The 24974-nt window shown below is 48.6% G+C and overlaps 1 protein-coding gene across 1 annotated transcript in view; it reads left to right on the top strand.

Moving 5' to 3' along the window:
• Positions 1–24974, top strand: part of robo1 (roundabout, axon guidance receptor, homolog 1 (Drosophila)) — a 325278-nt gene that overhangs the window by 173836 nt on the left and 126468 nt on the right. Inside the window, exon 4 of the mRNA XM_036536220.1 lies at positions 563–889. Coding sequence (XP_036392113.1) covers positions 563–889 — 327 coding nt within the window. The remainder of the gene's footprint in view (positions 1–562; positions 890–24974) is intronic.

Here is a 24974-nt window from a genome sequence, read left to right as displayed (position 1 = left end):
TTTACAGACGTCTGAGACGTGCGTTTTGGCCTCACCCAATGCGGTCTGTGACGTCTTGTAAGAACATGACTGCTGTTAAGGAGTATGCAAACACACACACACACACACTCATAATAACCCCCCAGTCGGTTCTGTAATTTGCCACATTACTGCACTCTCACGCCATTATTAACTCTGTCTCTAACACTCACCTAGTGTCCAAACACCTCTCTTCACCATGACCTTGCTTTAGCTGGGCTACGCCTTTCTGCAAATCTCCCTAATTACACAAGCAGATGAGTAATGCAGTGAAGTACAAACATGACGGGAACTGCTTTATTTCATGGAGCTTTTTGAGAAGGGGGCCCAGGTTTGAGCAGAGTGACGGTTTACACTTGGTCAGCTGAGATATCATAGCCTTGATTGTTATGCTGAGCGTGTACTTTTTTAAGCGCTCATTTGTACAGCTGGGCTTTTATTAGAGGGAGCCACTCTCGCAATTTAGTGCAGCCTTGACCCAGTTAGGCTTTGAACCCGCAAACCGCTGTTCAGCGCTCCTCTTCCGCTTGTCTCTTCCCCTCAGGATCGCGTCTGCGCCAGGAGGACTCCCCGCCCCGGATCGTGGAGCACCCCTCCGACCTGATCGTGTCCAAGGGGGAGCCGGCCACCCTCAACTGCAAGGCGGAGGGGCGGCCCACCCCGACCGTGGAGTGGTACAAGGACGGGGAGCGGGTGGAGACGGACCGGGACAACCCCCGGTCCCAGCGCATGCTGCTGCCCAGCGGCTCCCTCTTCTTCCTGCGCATCGTCCACGGCCGTCGCAGCAAGCCGGACGAGGGCAGCTACGTCTGCGTCGCCCGCAACTACCTGGGGGAGGCGGTCAGCCACAACGCGTCGCTGGAAGTAGCCAGTAAGTGCGGCCCAAGCCCGGGGGCGCTTTGTCATTGGCTGTTGCCTGGTTCCGCAGGGGGTGGCCGAAAGGGCTGAATAGAGGGTCCTCGTTTCCGTGTCACCTCCCCCCCTCTTCACCGTGCTCACTGGTCCGGATGATCTTGTTGGAGCTGGGCAGGACGTGTGTGTGTGTGTGTGTGTGTGTGTGTGACTTCCCCCTCGCCTCTGTCGGTGAGGTTGGGGCCTGTGGAAGAATAGCCCAGGCCGATCCTTCAGTGCGCTCTCGCAGGGATTCTCTCTAGGTGGTCAGGAAGGATAAAGGAGTGCAGCTTTTTTTTCGGACTGCTGTTGGCTTCGGTTTGGTCTGGATATATAAATATCGCTCTGCGAATGTCTGTGTGTGAGAGTGCGTCCTTTAATGATGTGGCATTCCGGGTATTTAATTGTGTAAGCGAGCCTTTTGTCTCAGGCCGGATTGCCGTAATGACGCGGTTGCTTAGACGGTGAGAGTGAATCCCATTATCTCGAGGATCAGTGAGCACGCTGAAAGGTTTGTGGGTAAAAAAAAAACCTTCTAAACAACGTCAGAGGAACGGGGGAGAAACAGGTCCGTTTATTTGTTTAACCCTTTAGAGGAAAGAATTGGTGTTCTGCCCTTGGCCATCTCTGCAGTATATGCTGTTTGAGGCTGTTTTACTGAAAAAGAGGGAAAAATAAGGCTGAACCCAGTTCCTAAGGCCTTTCACTGCTCCTCTGTGGTGACTTTATGGAGCCAGTGGAGGGGGGAGACTGCAGGCACACTTGAAAAGAAGAGGGAAGAAAGGATCTCAGATATCGGCCGCTTTTCAAAGATGTCCAGGGGCTGTCACCAAGGCTCTTATTGTAGCCTAATAAAGTGGTTTGTCGGGGCGTCGTTGACTGGCAGGGACTGGAAGGCTGGCCCTGGCTCAGAGCGCATGGGGATTCTAACATGGTAGGAGGGGAGTGAGACATCTTCCCATGATTCCCAGCCTGTGACATCATTGGCCCACCTCTTCAGGTTGTCAGCTTGGCTTGTGGATATTTTTGAGAACTTGGCTGAGAAAGCATGGATACTTCTGTGGGCAGAAGGACACAACCAGGGAATTATTAATGTGGGTTTAAAACCTCATTTAATGTTAGCTTTATATCAATATGCTTGTACAGTGTGTTCTTTAATAGTTCAACTTCACCTTGCACATGAAAAATCAATGGATATGCATACATTGGAGTAAACAGGGATTTGGGGCTGTGGCTATAGAAAAGGGGTGTGTCATAGTTGATTTAGGAACGAAGCCACGCTTTAATTAAAAAGCCTCCAGTCATGGTGAATATGCATCAGTGGCATTTTCACAGGAGAGCTTGAGCTGATGCTGCACTCCCTTTCTCAGTAGTAGCATTTGTGTTGCGTCCTCTTCGGTCCCAGGGAAGACAGCAGTCCGGTTGTTTGGTTCCTTTTGTTTTTTAGGCATAGTGATGGATCCCATGTACCGAAGAACCGTTACATATTCAGACACACCACATAGTTTGAGGTCTCCGCTTCTTGTGTCATTGGCCAAAGAAACCGAAACGTTAAAAAATAAATAAATAAAAGCCGGGATCATGTGTTTGGCGTATGTTCCAAGCTTCTATAAATCCGAACGCTAAAAATACTTTTGAGAGAGTGGATGAAATATAGCGATTATTTCGAAGTATGGGTTTTTTTTTTTCGAGTACAAAAAAAAAACACAAGGCCCTTGGCGGCTGACCCGGTCTCAGGGAGAGGGAGAGAGCTCGGGCCCGGCCACAGCATCATGCTGCTTATTCTGTATGAGGTTCAAACAGAACCGTAATGACACAGTCGCCAGCTCCAACCCTCTCTCCCGGGTTCACCCCCCCTCCTGCTCCAGCTGCCCTACATATAATTATGTTGTTGGAGCAACCAGGGTTGGAACCCCGCAGGACCGAGTGAGCCGTATAAGGTCCCGGCACTCTGAGCTTTACAAGGCTGCGCTTCGGCTTTTCTGAAACTTTAGTGGTAGGGTTCTCCACCAATTGATTATTTTACTGCAAGCTTAGTGGGGTGGTTTTAAAAAAAGAAGTCCTCGGCTGCCTGATAGATTGCACATATTTGTTTATCCGTTATTACTTTTGCATGGTTTTCATGCTTTGTCAGCCAAAACACAAAGCCTATGCACAGCACCAGAAAGGTATGTCATCTGCGATGTTTGCTTTGTAAAATAATTTGAAAAACCAACTCCATCAACCGACTTTTAATGTGTTTTCCTGTGAAATTTCAGGCAGGAAATTTTCCGTCAGACTGTATTTGCTCTGCCTTTGCAATCGGAAGAATGGCCTTTTGTCAGTTCAGGTTTTGAACTGAAATAACAGCTTTCTGAACTGTTGTTTTAAGGGGCTTGGTTCTTTACGGTCAGCCAGCACTTAAGTGACTGTAAACATAATCCTTGTTTCAACAAATTCTGTTTTACTAAGCTGTAAGGGTTAACCCAGTTTGTTGGCTTATCATTAGCTACACGTACTGTACTTTTTTCTGAAATCTCGCACAACAATCTGACCTTCACCTTGGCGTGCTTGGGTTAATGCCTTATAAAACCTACGCTTGGCCTACATTTACATTCTGAAGTATCCCTGAGGCGTGTATTTTCTCCCTCTCTTTCGTTTGGTTTTGTTCTTTTGATATGCGATATCTCGCCACTGCCTAATGTTACTGCTTTGTTTATGCACAATAACTTTCCACATGGAAGGGAGAATGAGACAGGAGGATGAAAACCCTTGTAGCATCATTGAGAGCTGACTTGGCTTGCTCCATGCGGGCAGGTTGTTCGGTCCTTTGACTGCAGGCTATATTACGTTATGCTCGGTGTCGTGCTACATTTCTAAGACACCCCCCCCTTTTTTTTTTAAAACCTGCAGTGAAAATAGATTCATGCAGCTGGAATAACAAGGATCAAAGTTAGCTCGCACTTAAGCCATTCAAAAGCAAAAGAAAATACCATCGGCATATGATATTCTTGCAATGTCAGATAACTTCCATGTTTTTTTCGTGAATTTTTTGATAGTGTGCATTTATTCAGGGTTAAATTTTTTGACATGGCATCAGCACATGGGGCTGTCCGCTTCTGCTCAAAGTGTTGTCCTTAACCCTTACTGAATTTCAGCAATTTACCCTTTTTTGCTAATACTACAGTGTTTTTTTTTCTCATAGATCGCACAGGCCATCTTTACCAAAAAAACAAAAAACCAAAAAAAACAAAACAAATGTACCTCAGCTCATAAGCCGCAATATGGTTCTAACCACTAAGCAGGTCGTTTGCACAGCTGACCTGGAGGTTGTTGAAAGCAGAACACAGATTGAACAGCGAGAGCATCGTAGCACGTGCCGAACACATCCTTATTCCGTCCGATAGGGCAGCCCTTAATTGAAACATCAGCAGATCTAATAATAGTTGTGTTATCTCTGCTGGATGGGCAGATGAGTGGATTATGAAGTGAGTGAACGGGTGGCACAGCGCACTCCTTCTGTGCAGCCATCCTGCAGCCCCTCTCCCCATCCCGCACGCAGAAACACACGCGCACACACAGAAACACACATATACAGAAACATACACGCAGAAACACACACACACACACACAGAAACACACATATACAGAAACACATACATACAGAAACACACACACACACACACACACACACAGAAACACACACATACAGAAACACACACATACAGAAACACACACACACACACACAGACACAAACACATACAGAAACACACACACACACAGACACAAACACATACAGAAACACACACACTGAAACACACACACACACACAGACACAAACACACGCAGAAACACACGTGCGCACACAGAAACACACGCGCGCACACACACATGTATAGAAACACACACACACACATACAGAAACACACACATACAAAAACACACATATACACTCACACACACACACAGAAACACACGCACACACACACACACACACACACACACACACACACAGAAACACACATACACACACACACACACACACACACACACACACACACAAACAAACACATATACGCACATATGTATATTCACAGACACACACATACAGACACACACATACACATACAGAGAGAAACACATACATACGCGCACATATGTATATATACACACACACACATACACACATATGCACAAAGGCACACACAGACACGCACTCTTACATGTGTGTTTGCAGTTCATAGCCATTGAAGATGAGAACAGTAAGAATATTCCTGTTTATGCATTTATGCTGCACACCAAGCTGTAATGTTAATGCTGATCTGGTTAGATGTGTGCTTTTTACTGGGTAGTTGATAAAGCTAGCAACCAAAATGTTGTATCTCAGAGCTTTTTGATTTGTGTCACTAATGGGGAAAAAAATTATCACAAAAAGCTCTCCAAGTAAACCCAGGAAAACATATTAATTTTTATCTTTCAGTTAATGAAAATATGGAAGTATGCCATTTTGCTAGTGTATACAAATGAAAAGAACTTGCTTACATTCTTATCTACTTAGTTCTTATCTATCTTACTGGTCTGGGAGTGGTATTAGCCTGGTCTGACACTGTTGCTCATTCAACCTGTTTTCTTGTGCTGGAAGTCACTCTGGATAAGAGTGGCTGCTAAATAAATGTACTGTATAAAATAAAATTTGTGTACAGCAGACTGTAAAGTGTTATCTTAACTGATCTTCGGGGACCGACAGAACGGGGGGGGTTAGCAGCATGCAGAGGAACGGCATGATGGGAAGGAATGGCCGTCAGGGGGTCAGCTGCTGAGCGAGTGACAGTTGGCATGCGCCAGTAAAAGTTTTATCACCCCCTGCTGAGTTAGAAACCATGACAGTCTCCCTCGCAGGAAATGGCAGGTTCTGCATCTGTCATCTCTGAGCAGCTAAAGGGTTTTTGCATACCCCTCCCCTCCTTCCGTTACAGAAAAGGAAACACCAAAACCGAGCCTGTTTTCAAGCTCCGTTTCAGCCACGCTGTCGCTCCACCCCCACCCCGGCTCATCTGGGGAACGGGAGATAGCGTTCTGCCACGTTCCCCTCTCTCAGCCCGCCGGGAGAATAATTATTTATTTGCGTTTCGTTAACTTATTATAAGCACTCCATTCTACGCCCGGTTCTTGTGTGGTCTTCCCTCCTTCGCAGAGGGAAAAAAAAAAAAAAAAAGAGTCCGGCTCCCAGGAGAACCCCTGCCCCGTTGTCTCTCTGTCTCTCTCTCTTCCTCCCCCCTTCTGTCTCCGTTAAATTTTGTTAATGGGATTATTTTTTGCCCGGGCCCGCTCGCGTCCCTGAACGCGGCTTCGCCGTTGTAACTGTTGTGGAGGAGGGCACGGGAGAGGAGGAGAACAGCGGCAGCTCAGCACGCCTTGGCCGCTCGCCTGGGAGTATAATGAGGCGGAGTATGTCACGTCTCCGCGGCAGCCATTTGTATCGGTAAACCGCTGAGCAAATTATCGCAAACAGTTATTCTCTTGTCAAATCTCACGAGAGGCACGCTTTTTTTTAACCCCTTCATATGCTGGCACTTCCTCAGCAACCTTTTGGTGGGAAAAAAGGGAGAAAGAAAAGTAAAACAGGTTTTATTCTTTTTCGGTTTGTTCTTGTTCTTATTCTTGTCCTTCTTTTTCTTTCTTTTTTCTTCCTCTTTTTCTTCCTCCTCTTCCTCTTCCTCCTCTTTTTCTTCCTCTTCTTCCCCTTCTTCCTGCTCTTCTTTCCTTTCTTTGTCTTCCTCTTTTTTCTCTTCTTCCTCATCTTTTTCTTCCATCTTTCATTCCTCTTCCTTTTCTTTTTGTGTGTCATTCTTCCTCTTCTTCTTCTAAGCAGCTCCATATTTGTCCCAGTCTGGTCCTACTTCACACAGTGATGTCATTATTCACCTCCAGACCTCAGAATCAGGAATGCTGCTTCTCCCGTGTAGATAAGCCTGGAGCACCTGAGTTCTGTAATTACAGGGCGGCTCCACGCTCAGGCTAGTGTCTGTGAGAGGCTCCTAATCCTGAAATTGCACTCGAAATGATCGGCTAACATCTTATTACCTGCCAGAGAAAATCCCCCTAAACATCAGATCCGCACTCCCTGCCCTTTGACCTCCCCTGTGCGTGCTGGATGGAGACGTTTCCTGTGATGATGCGGTTTACACCAGTGAGCCGCGCACTTCAGAGCCACACAAACCATTTTTTTAATGAGCGCTCACTTATAGAGCTGGTGACTCTTGACTCTGGTGACTCACAGAATGTGTCAGAGAGTGAGAGAATGCAGGCGCGCTCACATTTTATAGCTTTATCAAACTGAACACACATTTAACACACTTGAGTATTTATCGTTTTTTCCTTAGGATTTTTTCAATCCCTTCAATATTTTTGGATTTTTTTTAATTAAACCTTGGGCAACCTTTTTTTTAAACTTGTCCATTTTAACCTGTGTTTAAAGACAGAATCGATAGGAGGACATGTGGAAGGGGAATTGTGCAGTACAGTCCATATATCTGACAGGCAGGGTGTGTAGGAAGAGTGTTTCTGCTGTGAGAGGGATACTGTTAGCAACTGTCAATAGTCTCTGTAGTGTTAGCTGTCACACCACTTTCTGTGGATGAGAAAATGCGTGTGTGTGTGTGTGTGTGTGTGTGTGTGTGTGTGTGTGTGTGTGTGTGTGTGTGTGTGTGTGCGCGTGCGTGCGTAAATTTGCCTGTGCGTAGGTACGTATGGAATTCTTACCATTGTGTGGATGGCATCTCCACTGCATGCAATCCATCGACTCAATCCGCTGCTCAACCCTGGGTAATGGGTTTGCTGATTTAATTAATTAAACACGCTTAATTAGTTGGATTCATATCCGTATCAATCTGGCATCTACACTGTTGGAAGTATGTTTACAAGTGTTAATATGTTCTTAGCTCAGCACTTAGGGAGTACACAATATGCTTGTTATCTTACGCGTTTAAAAAGACTGCTTAGATCTAATCACCACACATGAGTGCCTTAAGGAGCTTATGAGTATTGGGCTAATTAAATTAGCCCTCTTAATTTACGAAACATGATCCTGGAAATGTTTGGGTCCAGCACATCATTTGGGCAGGGGTGTCCCCAAGTAGATAAACCCCCCCCCCAACTGGTAATGCTTGGAGACTTGGGGGAAGCCATGCGTGAGAGATGGTCACCATGGGGCAGCGAACGGAGGCGGAGCTATCGGATCACAGTGACCCCCATTTGCTTTGTTCCCATTGGTGGAGGGCAGGGAGGGGGGACAAAGGCACAGGCATGTGCATGAAAGAGCCGAGGAAGGGGCTCTGACACGGTCCCGCGGTGAGGTCAGAGAAAGGGAGTGTGATGGATATGAGATGAATGAGAATGGGGGGGCTGACGGGACGGGTGCCTCTGTCGCTGTAACAGAAGCGGGCAGTGCGGTGACTGCGGCGTGGAGACTGTCAGGGTCGGTGACAGCCGCACACGCTCTCTTCCGCTGTCTGTCTCTCCGTGTGGTTTAACTTTAGCGCCTGGATGCTCCCGCTGCACCCCTCCTGGCCAGGGGGTCGTGAATTCTGTGCCCCCGTTGGAGGGTCGCTTGAGCGTAGAGGTCCGGAGGGCTGGCCACCGGTCTGATCAGTCACGCTGGGACTGACCTCCATCTGACAGCATCTGAGGCCAGAGGAGTCAACCGCTCGCCCCTGAGGCTCCGGGAACACTGCTGCCGTAGTCTTTGTGTTTCTGCTGGCCGTTCCCAGCGTGGAGAGGGAGGGAGAGGGGGGGAACAGAAGAGAGGGAAACTGGAATATAAGGAAAGGTAGGGAAACAGAGTGAGAATGAGGAGCACCAGGAGGGAATAGAAAGAGAGAGAAGGTTGGAAAGAGAGGGAAAGGTAGAAACTGGAGGAAGAGAGAGGGAGGCGAGATACAAAGAGAGACTGGGGGAATTCGGCAAAAGTGAGGGAAGGAGAGAGAGGAGAAATGGCGTGAGGGGAAAAGGAGATCCTTCCTGTTCAGGGGATCCAGAGGCATCTTTATCGCATTTACAAGGGGAGGAATTTTTCAAGAAACACAGCCGTAAAACAATAAAACCAGATTACCAATTTCAGCGCAAGCTTTTTAGTGAACGTTCTTGAAGCTGACAAGCCTTTGCTGGAAGATAACATCAAGGCGCATCTCTCTTGTCTTGCAGCTTGCTAAGCTTTGATCGGGGTTGTAGGCAGGTTATAAAGAGATGTACCGCTAACGTGCTCAAAGAGGCTGCGCACTGTCCTCCTATCAGAGAGAACTGTGTCGTGCAGCTCAACTTTGATTGCTCTCTCCGTGAGTGCTTGGGAAGGAGCCGCCTTGTACTGAGTCTGATTAACACTTTTTAGCCTCTCTCACCCTTTTTCCGTATCCTCTTCCACCTCCTATTCCTTTTTCAGACAGTAATCCATCCTACAAATAACAAGAATGACACCCTATTTTTTTTCCTTGAGCTCCTTGACGGCCTTCTCCAAATCTTGAGGACCGTTGATTTATCTGGGAAGCTATCCCTTAATTGAGCCTTGTGGTCCAGGGGATTCAGATTCAATGTGCTGATGTCGATCTCCCTTCAGAATGAGCTCCATTGGAGACCCCAGCGTCCCTTTGATAAAACATGTGTCATAGAGGGGGAACTCCAGACTCATGCCTCTCTGAGTATGATATCCTTTTCAGTTGTGGTCCCGTTACAATGTCTGTCTCCGAGCGTAATCTCCCTCTCGAATTGGAGGGTCTCGGTGTGACGCGGGCCGCTAGGCATAATCCCCCCACTTGGTTGGAGGGTCTGCGGCTGGCTGCGAGGTCGAGTGGGGGGCGTTTGTATCTGCACGATCGCGTTTCCCTCAAGTGCACCACGGTGTTTATTAAACTGGGGTTAAGCTCCACCGCTTGAAGCCCGTGATTCGAGCCCTTGCACCCAAGACACCAGCAGATAGAGGAGATTAAGGTGTTTGGACTTTATTTTGGGGGGGGGGGGGGATTTAAGGCAGCGTTTTGTCAAACGTGCGCCCCACTGGAGACAAACTGTCCTTTTTTTTTTATTCTTCAGCGTTACTGTCCTCTGCTCTTTCCACCACTGACAGCTCACACATCCAGCAGCTGTCCCGTACATCTCAAGTCATTCACTTGGCTCGGTTCAGAATATTCACAAATCCAAATAACTCTCCCACAGCATCATCATCTTTCTTTTTTTTTGTATAATCTTTCTCTCGACATCAAAGCCTGTCTGTGTGAATCCCAGTGAGGAGCTCATCTCTGCTGATTTCAAGGCGCTGTGGAATGTTGGATATGGGGGGGGGGGGGCGCTTGTCCGGAGGTGCAGACTGATTGAGATGCTTGTGTTGTAGAAACAACAGATAAAAGCGAGGAGCAGCTGGCGGGAGGGATGCGGGCCGCCCGTGACCGCCAGCGGATCGGCTCGCACCGCCGCTCCTGCCTCCTCACCGCCGCTTACTGTGAGAGAGAGGAGGAGAGAGAGAGAGAGAGAGAGAGAGAGAGAGAGAGAGAGAGAGAGAGAGAGAGAGAGAGAGAGAGAGAGAGAGAAAGAGAGAGAGAGAGAGGGAGAGAGGGAGAGAGGGAGAGAGAAATGGGAGAGGGAGGGAGGGAAAGGTGTGGTCTCTTATCTCAGTCCAGCTATCTTTCAAGGTGAACTGCTGAGACTTATACTTTGGAAAGGGAGGGGGGGGGGAAACACTGCTGAAACTTTATCACTGATGTAGCATGTTGCAGATCTTGAAGCGTGACAGTAAGGAAGAGGCGGTGAGGTAAGCAGGCGATCAAAGGGAGGGGAAAGATTGTGTCTCACGAGAAAGAGAGAGAGAAAGAGACAGAGAGGGGAAAAGAAAAAAAAAAACCTTCCTTTTGTGGTGGACCAGCCAGGAGAGAGAGAGAGAGAGCACAGCGACCTATTCTGAGGATGTGACAGTGTCGGCAGTACAATGTGGGGCTCTCTGTTGTCCTTGAGTGGTCACTGCTGTAGTCTGCTAATCCCATCACAGAGGTGTTAATTGAGAGAGTATCAGTTTTTAGCGAGTCGGAACAGCACGCCGAACACGGGAACCTGGTTCTCGTAATTTTAGAAGGGCTAAAAATATAATTTGCATGAGAGAAAATAATCCTCATTATCGCCGTGTTATTCTCATGTTAAAATCTCTGCTATTTTAATCCTTCAGGCAGGAATATGGCACACTTTAAATGGTGTACATAGCGCAGGGAGGGATCAGAGTGTGTTTAACTGGCAGTCATAGCATTGCCCTGTACTGATGGATACTGGAGTCACCTCACCCCCCTGTATCCACAGGTGTTAAATCGCACGCTAACCTCAGATGCCCTGGCGTATAGCTAGATAAACTTTTCCCCTCCACCGTTCACATTGTGATAGGCTCGATCTTGTGTGTGTACGGTGACATCATATCAGTCCTGCACTCTGACATTAAGCGCTGATATGAAGCTTTTTGGTGAGTGTATTTCCATAGTGAAGTGGTATCCACGTGCCAGCCACCTCTGGACTGAGAACTGTTTGAAGCAGCCCTGTGTTTCGGTCGGACTGACTGGTCACAGCGTTCTTGACAAATTTGTGCAACCCAGATGAGACCAGCTCTTTTTCAAAGAGAGAATGGAGTTTGGAATGCGGTGCTTGTTCTTGCAGAGCTTGCTGTGCGTAGTCATTCAGTGAGGTCGGGAGGGCTAATTTTGCAACCAAATGTAAACAAAAGCTTGGGCGCGTACATCTGGTACGCTGCGAATCCTGAGAGATTGTGGAGAATCCAGGTGTGGCTCGTATTTCCAGAAGGCCGTGGCGGACAGAGACGCTGCTTTTTAGCCCCGCTGTGGGCCTAAGTGCTATAACAGAGGCATGTAACGTTAGCCCAGCAGTGCAGGTCTTTCTAAAGAGAGGTGGAACTAGTTTTATACCCGTGCCATAAAAAAATATTTCTCTCAGGTGGGGCCTAGCGTGGGTCAGTCCGGTTGCCTTTTTCACTCTGAAACCCACCACTCATGTGGTGTCACTGTTTGCTTCCATTTAACTTATACTTTAATGGTGTTTTTTATTATTTGTGTTTTAGTAGACGCTCATATCCAGAGCGACTTATATCAGTTGCAGTTTTTTTTTTTTTTGTTTTGTGTTTTTTTTTTTTTACAATGTCATCCATTTATACAGCTGGATATCTACTGAGGCAATTGTGGGTTAAGTACCTTGCTCAAGGGTACAGCAGTAGTACCCCAGTAGGGATTCGAACCGGCAACCTTTTGGTTACGACCCCCGCGCCTTAACCGCCATGCTGCCCTGCCGCCCTGCCGCCCTTGTGTGTGCCTCACGTCCTCTGAATGTTACGGAAGGTATTTCTGAGGAATACCGCAGCCTTTTCAGGGAGAAAGTGGACAAACGGTTCCTGATGTGGCGAGTTAATAAAGACTAATTAAATCATCGTGTCCTTCGGAGGTTTTTAAGCCGGGTGTTGGGAACGCATTTGTGAAGCGGTAACAGTCTGCAGCTCGGGCTGGGTGCCACGTAGTCTACTCACACTTGTGAGTGGATCCAGATCTGATTCTTACTGCCTGTCTCCATTCGCAGATAATTTTTCCCATGCAGAAAGGATAAAGCCTTGATTGATTACTGAAAGCGCAAAGCGCTAATTTCGAGCAATTTCCTGAACTTCTGTTTACTTACTGGGGTTGATGTCCTCCTTTTTTCTTTTCCCCCCTCCGAGTTTCATTTCTGTTTTGACTCGGTCTAGTTTCGCTTTTTGCCGTGTCAGCATGTTTCCTTGTAAATTTCAAGACCAGATGGACCAAACCAAAATGTATTACAAGTATGCGAGCCTCCACCTAAAATGAGTGGGAGAGAGGGAACGTGTGTGTCTCCATACAGTCATGTGGTGAGGACTCAGCTCACTTTCAGGACTGTTTGGACACCGCGGTATTAATGGAACAAGAGCTAACCTGATACGATTGCGTAATGCTTCCTAATGGGAGGCCTGGTCCTTTCTGTGTCTCTGAAAAGGGTGTGGCCTCGTGAAACTAAAGACTCCTTTCAAACCGCGCGCTGCACAAAGACGCGAAAAGACTGAGGGGGGGTGGTAGTCACAGAAAGAAAGAGAGAGACCGTTTTTAAGGAAAACGGAAGGGAAGGATGGAGGTGCAGTTGGGTGAGGGATGGCTGACATCTGAATTGGAGAGGGGTGAGATTGTTCTTCTGGTGGGGTGATGATGGGGGGGAATTTTGGGGTCAGTGTGCCAGGCCCTTTGAGGGGGGCGTCGGAGCGCCTCTGTGTGCGACCCCCCCTGCACACCCCCTTCCCTCTGGTCTTCACTCATATCTGATTCTAGTCTTCCTTTGGAGGGGAAAGAGAGAGAGAGAGGTCGCAGGGGGCCGGCTCACTTTCAGCAGCTCTGATCTGGCATAAGCTCCATTTAACAAATTAGCTCACCTCTGAAGGGTGGGGGGAAGGTGCCTGCCAGTGCCACTGTCCCCCTCCTGTCTCCTTTGCGGAACCCTCGACCTCCCCCCCTCAGCTGGGGGTGGGAGTGCTACTGTGGGTGTCCCCTTTTCCTGGCCACCTCCCGTGTGTCCTTCACCCAATGGTTACTCCCGCTGGGTTGAGGGGGGAAAAAAAATGCAGTCTCATTCCATCATGGTCTTCTGCTCCACCCCCATTACAGACTCAGTTTTTTCGCCTTCTGTGCGCTTGCCCGGCTTGGTACGGTTTCCGTGGTGACGCCTGGCGATTTGTACCCCACCAGGGTGGGAATCCGTCAGCAGCCTGGCAGACTGATCCCAGCATCCCACCCTGAATGCGTGTATAATACCCTATTCTGGCAAGGCAATGCAATGGGACAATTGTGGCTGCTTCTCAGCCCCCTGGAATTGCTACAGTTCCATTCATTTATTACATTTGTGTTTAAAACAGCCTCATTTACGCTTAAGACCAGGACAGAGCAAGTAGTACCTTCTTTGTGACCGTATTGTCCACTGTGTGGGTTTGGGTTTTCAGTGTGTGGATGTGCACAGCGGAGAGAAGGCTCCCTGGGGACTGAGAAGACCATTCAATACCTGCACGCTTGATGGAGTTGCAAAAGGAGAAGAAAAACACATTTAGCTAGCTATAATTGTATCTGTGATTCTGTTTTTCAGTCAGTTTAAGTCCTTTTGTTTCTGGCCAGGTACATCAGGCTGTATCATCAGGAATGTGGAAAGAAAAGTATATTGGACACCGAGTTTAACATTTAATCACTAATGATGAAGTCAGCTTAATTATTTTCACTATTGAAACTGTTTTGTCTACAGTGCAGTTTTGTGTTATTTTAGTTTGTCTTTGTGTTTTAGTTGTGTTATTTTTCTTGCTAGCAAGACATAATTTTACAGATGATTTAGGCTATTTCAGGCTACTGTTTTTGTCTGAGCAAATATAACTTGTGCTAGCTAGCTACTGAAGCAGTGTTTTTAAACAGCAGGGTAGCGAGATGGATGGGCCATCATGGGTAATGTAAGTGCAGCACCAAGAATGTCAACCATACCAAGACACTTTGATCCAGTCTCAGTTGGCCAGTTAGAAATTCCCCATTGGCGTGTTTGTTTCTCTCCGGCTTCTTGCATTCGTTTCTAAATGCCACTTAATGCATCTGCTTAAGGGCTATGTTTTTATGTCGGACATGTTAAAAAAAGAAAGATACCCTTTTCCAGTTCCATGTACTTTTCCGCTACTTTTTTTTTATCTCTGTCCCAAGAAAATTGCTGACAGCGTACCACATTCCCCTGTTTGAAAGCTGCTATGTATTATAGCTCACATTAGCGAATTCCTGTCCTAATGACCGCTCTCAGATCACAGGGCGGGAGCAGAGGGCTGGCCGGCCCAGCATCCTCGGCTGGATGAACGGAGAGAAGGCCGCTCCCTGCCAACACCCCCCCCCCCCCCCCCTCCCGGAATGGGCCAATGGGATTAGCAGAGTGCCGAGTCGGCAGGTGGTGCAGTAAGTTAATTCCTCCCGCTGATCGGAGGTATAATAGGTTATTGATCAGGGCACAGAGAGAGCAAGGTTCCGCGTGTGAGGATCAGGAGGGAAGAGGAGAAAATAAGTTAATTATCTCTGGATGGGAGATGGGGATTTAATCATATCAAATCTACATCACGTCCATGCAAATGCAGTGTGACTTTGACATACCTGCTGAGCTCTCCCCTGCGTAAGGAAGCCCCGCTGGTGTCAAAGACTTCCTGTCCTTTTTCTTCCCCATACCGTTTAGCAGACGCTCTTATCCAGAGCGACTTACACAGGTTACAGTTACACATATTATCCATTTATACAGCTTGATATTTACTGAGGCAGTTTTTAGGAAAAATACCTTGCCCAAGGGTATAACTGCAGTGCCACAGCGGGGAATCGAACCAGCAACCTTTTTGGTTATGAGCTTTACTCACTACCGATGGCTTACGCAGAGGCTTGGGGTTCATTTTAACGGCCTCCCCCCGGTGGCCCTCATCTGTAAAACTGGTCAGGATGCCCCAGCCGCAGCCCGGCCCCCAGCCAGCTGCTGCCCCCATCACTCACGCACCGCTGCCCGCCACACCGCTCTGCTCTGGGAGAGGAAGCCTGGGCCCATTAGCCCCATCGTCACACGCACCCTGCGCTCCCCGTTACCTGGAAACTGCACATCTTGCTTTTATTTGACCCGCGGCTGTCAGGGCCCCCGCACGCCGCATTTAGCATAGCTGTCAGCGCGAGGAACCCGGGAGCCTCGTTTCGCCCTGACAAAGCGAGATTCCGCTGCCATCATTACCCCCTTGCCCCCCCCCACCAACCCCCCAACCTCAAAGCTCAGACAGACAATTCTTTAAGATCAGTGGAACTTTTCTACTGCATTAATTCCGAAAATACCTCCCTGTCCCCGGTCGACCTGCTCTGCCTGATCTAATGTTAGGGAAGAAAAAAAAAAAGAAAAAAACGAGAAGTCCTTTGCATGTTTGGAAACAGAGGTCGGCTGTTTGGAATTACTGCCCTTCATCTGTAACATGGAGATGAAAAGCGCAGGCAGACAGAGGCTGACGGAAGCAGGGATTCAGAGATAAATGCCAGCGAGAGGGGGAGAAAATGAGAGAGATACCGGAGGAGAGCGCGGGGAGCGGGTAGCCGAGCCTCTCTTGGCTTGTGTAGGGGAGATAAGGGGACAGGTGGTAATCTGTTCGCTTAAAAATGCAGACAGCTGCTGTATCTTGTGGTCCGCTATGCTGCGCCTTTGCGGGTGTGTGTGTGTGTGTGTGTGTGTGTGTGTGTGTGTGCGCGCATGTTTGAATGCGTGCGTCTCTGTCTGTGTATGCATGTGATTCTGTATGTGTGTGTGTGTGTGTGTGTTTGCACATATTTGAATGCATGCATGTCTCTATGTATGCATATGTGTGTGTTTTTTGTGTGTGTGCGTGCATGTTCAAATGCTTGTCTCAGTCTGTCTGTCTGCATCTGTCTGTGTGTCTGCGCGTGCGGATGTGCGTGTGGCCATGTCTGTCTGTTTGTGCATGTATGCGTGTGCTCTCCATGTTTCTGCTGTCTGTCTGTACGCGCGTGCGGATGTGCGTGTGGCCATGTCTGTCTGTTTGTGCATGTATGCGTGTGCTCTCCGTGTTTCTGCTGTCTGTCTGGCCTTTCCCAGAGTCCTCCTGCTGCCACTCCCAGTGCGGCACGGCTCAGCGTCTGAGCTGAGTAATCTCTCACAGCACCCTGATCCGCTCCCTGTGGCAGTGCGGAGAAGTCCATTTCCTGCTCTGACAGGCCATTCGCCCATGTCCTCAGACACTGTGTTTAATCCCCACTGTTTACCGAGGTGGCTGACCGAGTTTATTTACGCCGAGCCTTCGCGTACGGGACCATAGCGTTCGGGACACACACCACTTCCTCAGAGACACCCCCTCAGTTTGTGAAGCCTGACTTAAGTGATTTGTATTTCTTTTGTTAAGTCATACAACACCTTTAAATTCCTTTGTGGTGTGCGGTGTGTAAATGCAGGAACTTAGCTTGGCATGTACTGAGAACATGCCGTCTAAACTATGGTTTTCTGTACGCACAGTATTTACAGTGGCTGTAAACATACCTCAGCAGTGCTTATGCTTGAAGGCCGCGCTGTTTCATTCATGGGTCTGAATCTGGGCTGGTACGCAGGGCATTGGACTGCCGCGCTGGTAAACGCCATTCCAGCGGAAGTTTGTCTGAAAACGGCTCGCCGCTGGCATTTTCTAAATCGCTGAAGAGATTCATGTGTCCAGGGCTCGTGCTTGTTCTCTGTCAGCTGGAATTTCCCAGGTGGCCGTGCAGCCGTGACGTGCGTAGTGGGGGACGGCAGTGTAGCATAGTGGTTAAGGAGCAGAATTCATAACCGGTCGCCTGTTCTGTTCCCCACAGGCGCACTGCTGCTGTACCCTTGGGCAAGATACTTATCCCACAGTTACCTCAATAAATATCCAGGTGTACAAATGGATAACATTGTAAATTCCTGTAATTGATTTAAGTTGCTCTGGGTAAGACTGTCTGCCAAATGCCAATAACGTAATGTAATGTGCGATCTCTGTAGTCCTCGCTGGTGCCAGAGGGAAGGGGGGTTGTGGGAGGCTTTGGCACTCTCTCCCCGATCCTGCCGGTAGGGCTCTGCGGCTCCTCCCTCCGCCCGGGCCCTGTGGTGCAGTGGCTCTGTTCGTGTGCCACCACAGATATCCCCGCAGATGGCTGTAACGAGGTCGCGGGTCGTGGCAGGAGTGCCAGCCGCCGCTGTGCCGTCACTCCACCCCCCCCCCACCCCCCCGCTTCCGATGACACGCGGGCCCTTTGATCTGCGGGGCTGGGAGAGGTCTCTGTGCTCTTGATTGTCGTCTTTACTGTGGTTCTCTTTCTTTGTTCTGGCATTGCACACTTTTTTATTCTCCTGTCTTACTTCTTTTAGTATTCCTCTGTCCCCTTTCAAAAAAGACAAGCCTGCTGGTGATCTAGGCGAAAACCCTAGTTGTGATTTTTATTTAAAATTAAAAAAAAAAAAAAAAAAACAGAAAAAAATGTGTACATGTCTGTGTGAATGGAAACCAAAATTTATTTGCACAAAAAAATACTTTTCTTTGAATAAAAGTGGTGAAGTAAATGCAAAATACAGTACACCTTCAAGCTGTGTATGTGTGTGTGTGTGTGCGTGTGTGTGTGTGTGTGTGCGTGTGTGTGTGTGTGTGTGCGTGTGCGTGTGCGTGTGCGTGTGCGTGTGCGTGTGCGTGTGCGTGTGCGTGAGCGTGAGCGTGTGCGTGAGCGTGTGCGTGTGCGTGTGCGTGCGCGTGCGCGTGCGTGTGCGTGTGTGCGTGTGCGTGTGTGTGTGTGTGTTCATCTACCAGCAGTATACAGTTCAGTGTTTCATTAAATTACGGTGGTTTAATAAAGCCGCAGAGTGTGCGGATATGGATCAGAGGACAGTCTAAATGCGTTTGTGATAGCTCACCCAGTCTGGCCTGCTCACCTGGTCTGTTCAGCCCGGCCCCCGGTGACGCTGATCCCCCTTTAACCCCACGCTCCGGTTCACTGGACACACTCTTAATACCGGTCATCATTTCAGACCCAGAGAGCCCATCACTCGGCCCGCCCACCTCATCCCTGCCCCTGCTATTTCACCAGGCACTCATTAAGGATAAAAGGCCTCTTAATTAGCAAATATATGCCTTGCTCTGTGTAAATCAATATTTCTTCATTGCTGGGGAGCAATACATGTGCCCCTCCCCCACCCTATTTTCCTGCTGATTTAATTTCACAAGGGTGTGAAAAGAAGGGCTCTCAGCAATAACTCGCGATGACAACTGGTCAGTCTCTCCCTTAATTACAATGGAGCACTCAGCATTCAGGGTTCTGTTTCTGACTCTCCTCGCGCTTCATTGTCAAACCTCCTTTTTTATGTTGTAGATAAACACAATGTCTTTCAGAAAGAGGATTGCCAGCGCTGTAAGAGAAATCAATGCATTTGTGGAAGACGTGGACGGATAAATATACATTATGGGCCTGCGAGGATGGAGCCTGTTCTTTCATTTAGTGCCACCATTTCTGGAGTAAATTGCTAGCTAAAAAAAAAGGAATAGCATGTATCCCTCGGGAATGGAAACTGGTTTAGGGGAAAAGGCTTGAAAGGATAAATGTTCGGCTTTCTCTGCTGTTCCCTCCCTTCTCTTTCAATGAAGGCCATTCCAGTTTCCTGGAAAATCAAGACGGCCTTTTTTCAATTTGCCAATAGTGCACTTTGTGTCTTAGTGTCCTGTCTAGCAGTGGCAGCGGCCATATCAGTTTGGCTGGGAGAAAGCCTTGAGAATGATTTAAGAAAAAGGGGAGGTTGGACAGTCCACATTTGACAGCAAGGATAACTCATAATTTTCTTCTGCTTTGAAGAAATCCCCCCCCCCCCATCCCTGTGAATTTGTTACTAATGTCATGATTTGCCAGTCCTTAGTATGTTGGCAGTCACTTGTACCACAAAGGAGAGCCTACTTCGCAAAGTGATAGCCATCCCAGAATGCAATGGTTCAGTATTGGTCTGGGTATGTTTTTCTTTGTCAGTGTGTTTTAAGTGGGGAGAGATGTTCTCTGTTTCAGTTGTGTCTCCCTCTAATTGGATGCAACCCCCTCATACGATTCTCTTGGGGCAAGGCAGACTAACTTTGCCCCCCCAATTGCAGTTTATTATTTCTAGTGCTTATAAAAATTAACATGAACTTTGGCCCATTGGTATATTGAATCAGTTTTTGTTTTGTTTCCTGTAGATTAACTCATTTTTGGCATACGCATACTGTCTTGGTCTCATATTTCCAAGGCTGTTAATGTTTTTATAACTGAGAAGATGATCTAACTGTTTATTTCACTGAACATCTGAAAATAACTGGCCCTGATATGTTCAGCTCGGATTTTGATCCCGAAGACTCTGATCCTGAAATTCGCATTATATTTCCTTTTTAAAAATAGCTGTTTTTCAGTAAATGTCCTTTCCCTTCTCCTCTTCTCTCATTAGCTATCTCCTGACAAGCATGGCTAATAGGATCTTCTGTCTAGAGATAAAGTGGATGAAAAGGGAGAACGACCGAAAAAAAAAAATGAGTGGAAGAAAGACAGGCGAGTGAAATTAAAAGAGGACGAAGGAAAGCAGGCGAGAGAAGGCTGTCTGGCGAGTCTTACCATCCTGACAAAAACTGGAGCCTCTTTCCAGATACTGCGCATTCCTTGGCTTGGTTTAATTCATAGCACAAAGGAAGCTCTGTAAAAAGCTTCAGATATGCTCATTATTCTGTTATTCTTTTTTCCTAATAGCGTTTTCTGTTCTGATTAAAGTGGAAAAGCTTCCAGTGTTGTGCAGCGTTAGGTCCTTTCCCTCAGCGTGGATTTTCCTGCCTGTCCCTCCGGACCCGGCGATCAGAGCCAGATTTGCACTGTGGAGAGGCCCCCCCCCCCCATGTTTTAGGAATTTGTTTTTGCGGGATCACTGTTTGGTCGTACAGTCATAACTGTTTCAGCAGAACGTGCTGGACGGATTATGTGATTTATGTGACTTAGGGGAGAGGTGGACAGGCCTCTTGGTTCAGTGACAGACCCAGTCCCTGGGGGTGGGTGGGGGGGGGGGGAGAGAGACCCCAGAAAATGCAGAATCTGCTTACTTACTGTGTTCTATGGCTGAACCCACTTCAGTGTGCCTGTCGGCACAGAATGTCTTCCCCGATATGTATGTTCACCTGCAAGAGATTAGCCATGCCCTCACCTTTGGGGGGAAAAAACGGAGCTGCAGCACGTTCCAGCACAGGTCTGTTTATTTGTGTGTATGTCCGACGGAATCGGATGTTGTAACGCTCTATTTCTCTCCCCCCCCCCCCCATGGCAAACACATCTGCAGATTCGGTTTAAACCCTTGCCGCTGCCGCGTGCAGATCGAGCGTGGGGTAGCCGGCCGGCCGGATCACTGGCAGCGGTCCATAGCCCGGGGCCAGGCTGTCTCCTGTCCCGCCGTTCGCGGGGTCTGGGAATCGGCTCCGGGGGGAGCGGGACAGGACCGATGCGGTTCTCGTTCTCGTTCCAGAGAACCCGGGAGCCGTTAGCTCTGGCCGCTAATTCCGCGGCACAAACGAAGCCAGGCCAGGGAGCCATAAACAAGCCGCGGCGCAGAAAGGCGTCATTAGGAGCCTCTCATGCGACTCGGCTCCAGCACTGCTGCTGTCTCCATTGTCCCTAACAAACCCCCCCCCCCCCAGTGCCCTGGGTGAGCTCAGGTTTATTTTACTGCCCGATTTATCACTGGGAGGTGAGATAAGGCCCTCCGTTTGGTAATCCCCCCTGGCAGCGGCTGAAGAATTACTGCCTGTTTGCTGAGGTGTCGCTTCGCTGCGGGGAGAGTCGCGGGGGGCACTGATGCTGTTACCTGCCCCCCCCCCCCCCCGCACTGGCCACATGGTGCACAGGCGCTCCATTGTGGGCGCTCTGTTTCTGCGAGGGGGGCCAAAGTCCACCCCCTCCAGGGCCGGTCCCATAAAAATGTCCACCAGCGCCAGCGCTTTTTATGGACTGTCCTGTTTAGAAGGCGTGGCCTCGGGTTTACCGCGACACACGCCGCCGTCCCCTGCGTTGCCTCAGAGCGAGGAACAGCAGGTGGGGCAAAGTCAGCGATGAGCTGCAGCACCAGCCCCGGGACTGAGGGAGCTGGAGACGGAGGCTTCCCTCGGGGAGACCGTTCCGGCAGGCAGGCGCTCAGCGTGAAGGAGGGGGTACTTAACCACGGCCGGGTTCCAGACGGTGAGGCCGACTCTCACGGAGCCTCGGCCCATTGAGGGCTTTCACTGCCGCTCCGCCCGTGTTTGCTGTTTTGCACCATGTGTTAGTCGTCGACCTCTGCTGTCGAACAAAGGTTGGCGGAAAACCAATCAGCAATCAAAAGCCATGGCCTCCGCACAGCTTGGGGCGGGTGTACCGAGCTCTCCTGCTGTCCCCAGACTAGGGAACAGTTCCCTTAAGGGTGTGTGTGCATACGCACCTGCAGTTAGCGCTGATCCACCGTTACTCTCCTGTCTACACATTCTGTGCCGTATTTGAATATTCGACAGTGTTTGGGTTCAGATGGAAATGAGGAAGGCAGCTTTGATTAAAAAGGTGGTTTCCATTCACATTCTGGGTTCTGCGTTTAAGGCTCGGTGTTCCCACTTCAGTATGTGCGCCCGTGACTATGAACAGCTATTTCTTTTTTCCTCTTCTGGGCCTTGGATTTGGAGCAGGCCCCAGGCCAGTCCGCAAGTCTTGATTTTTATACAGATGCCGTAATCTAAGTATCTTTGTCCGTTATCTGAAAATATACACAAGGAATTGGAGTCGAGGCACCAAACTGGAGAATTTTGGGAGGATTAGTGACCAGCTGCAGTAGTGGTCCCTGTAGTGGTTTTGCACGAAGATAAATCATCTCTCATCGCACGGATCGTGTTCAAACCAAACAGCGGTGTGGCGAAGGTGCTCTCAAACAGAACGTAGTGAAAATATACACCTTGGGATAACTTCGCAATCCAAAGACAACTATGAATTTTTTTATATGCAAACATGACCTGAGTCACCAGGACTTTTTTCCCCCTCAGCTGAAAGCGCACTTCCACCTGCAGTATTTTTTTCCTCTCACGGTATCTTGAGCACAAAAACAGCTTAGAAACAGGTGCCCCCCCGAGATCCCCAGTGATAATGGTTCTTTGTTCTCCATCCAAAAAGCGCCAGCACTACGTTAGTCAGGTTAGAGGGTGTAAGTAGTGTGTGGTGCTTCTCGGTGAAATGGCCCTCTGTGAGAGTCCCACATCAGACCCCGTCACTGTCATTAAAACTCAGACCCCGAGCAGATCGCTGTCACGGCAGTCGAATCACCCCTCCGCGATCAAACGGGCCACTAATTAAACACTTACCACGTTACTGCGATTCCGCCTCTCCCATTTCTCCATTAATACCTTCTTTCCAGACACTTCAATTACAGAGGAATCGGACTACATAGATTATGTGCTTCATAAAAAGTGAAAAAGAGCGCAGATTTCTGTCAAACCCATCTAGCGTGATCCCCGTGGCAACCTGGCAGTTATTTATGCGCATATTGTTAGTTTTAGAATTGTGCTACGTGGAGATTTCAATAGACGATAATGGCACTTAAGATAATAAAACGCACCCAGCTCCTGCTTGTGATGGCGCGGACGCAAAGCGGGCACATCATTTCTGAAGTGGCCTTGTGCGAAGACCACGCCTCTGACCTTTTGGAGCTTCCTCTCACTGAAACGCTGTGCCGTTCGGGGAATTACCTGCTTTTTCACCAGCGAACAAAGAGGGCCGAGGTGGAGTCGCCAGAGGAGATATGTTGTTGTGCCGTCTACTGTTTGTGATCTCCCCCCCAACAGTGTATCGTTGGAACAAATGAGGTGAAACCCGGGGAAAAAAATAAAATATAAGAATAAAACAGAAACACATTTCCAGTTTCCAGACACATTTTTTTTTTTTTTGATGTTTGTTATCTTTAACAATGACAGTGGCCACTCAGGGCTGAGTTTATTTCCCCACAGAAGTCCTTTGGTCGTAAAGCACTCCAGCTTTCAGCGCATGAGAGTGTCGGGGTCTGACTCGCATCTGTCAGCGGTGGCGTTGGGGGGGGTCTTCCATCCATCAGCCCCTCCTCCCTGACCTCCCCCCCTGCACCTTTTAACCTCACTTGTCTTTGTTTATAAAGTTTATACATTTTGACAACCAGCGCCGGGGAAGAAGGGAAGGAAAAAAAATACTCTTTTTTTTTTGGAGCCCCGGTCCTCCGTCAGCAGAGAGAGAGAGAGAGACGTTAAAGGCTTTAAAATAATCGCTGGCTGTTTCTCGCTGGGGCTGCCTAATTGAGGCTTTCGGGACCTTTGACCCACTCGGCGTGGTTCTGCTCTATGTCCTCGCGGTTGATTGAAATGGGGAAAGCGACGGGTGTCTGCCATCGCTCGTATTTATTTATACTATCCCTGCCTCCTACCTTGTGTGGCGGGTTGCGGATTAGCGTTTTGGGAGGTGGGGTCGGGGGCGGCGCGAGGGGCCCCCTGGGTCTCCCGAGGTACGAGGGGAGGATCTGGAATGCGCCAAAGCGAGGTTGCGCTAATGGTGTGCGAGCCACCGTACGAGCTGTCCGAGCTGTCCAAGCTAGCTGCTTCAATTCCCCTCCGCTGTTTGCAGGGCCTTTGTTTGGAGCCAGGCGGCTAATCTGATTGGGCCTGGGAGAATGAGATTCGAAAAAGGAGCTCAATGGAGCACACAGAATATAGTGGTTTAATTTATTCTTTTTTTTTTGCTGAAGGTATCTTTCTAATTACTTGGCTTTACATATCTAAATATGCATAAAAAACCATTTAGGAATGCAGTGAGTGCTTTTGAAAAAGTGTTTGAAACCAGCATACATATGCACAATGGTTATGGTGAAAGTTGTCTGCCTTCTTTGAGAGACTCGCGATATGTCCCAGTCTAATGAAATGTAGCTGTAGCAGTCCTGTTGCAATAGCTAAGAAAGGACTGGAAGGGGCCGGGAGCTGTCAGATGTGGAGAAATGCGTTCACGGAGGCAAAGCCGTGTAAATGAGGATAGAGGAATGCCTTGGGCCACCGTAGCGTATGTATTAGCCTGAGGTCATAAAGACTGAGCTAGCGCTCAAGGAGTTGGAGCAGTCAAATTCTGTAAACTTCACCAGACCGGGATGCACATTTATTTCCACTACATTGGGGATGCAATAGTGAGAATGCTCAGTCAGTACTGAGAGAAATTTGGCGAACCAGGCAGGAGGACAGAATAGAAAAAAATAACACTTCAGGTAATAGAAAACCAGCCCCGTGCATAAAACAGCTTTAGGAATCATAGCCAGGCAGGAATAAAATACCCAGCTGTTATAATGTGAGCTGAATCCCCAGGCTGACGATCTGTCAGCCTCAGGTTGTGCGTGCGGGGGGGCAGTGGAGGTGATCATTTCGGAGGTTCAGACGCATTGTCCTCATCCTCTCCTGAGGAAGGCCCTTTCCCGAACGGGGGCGGGA

This window comes from Megalops cyprinoides, chromosome 9, assembly GCF_013368585.1.
Source record: "Megalops cyprinoides isolate fMegCyp1 chromosome 9, fMegCyp1.pri, whole genome shotgun sequence".
In the NCBI taxonomy this organism is placed as follows: Eukaryota; Metazoa; Chordata; class Actinopteri; order Elopiformes; family Megalopidae; genus Megalops; species Megalops cyprinoides.
The sequence above is the reverse complement of the archived record's forward strand: the minus strand, read 5'-3'. Positions and strand labels throughout refer to the sequence as shown.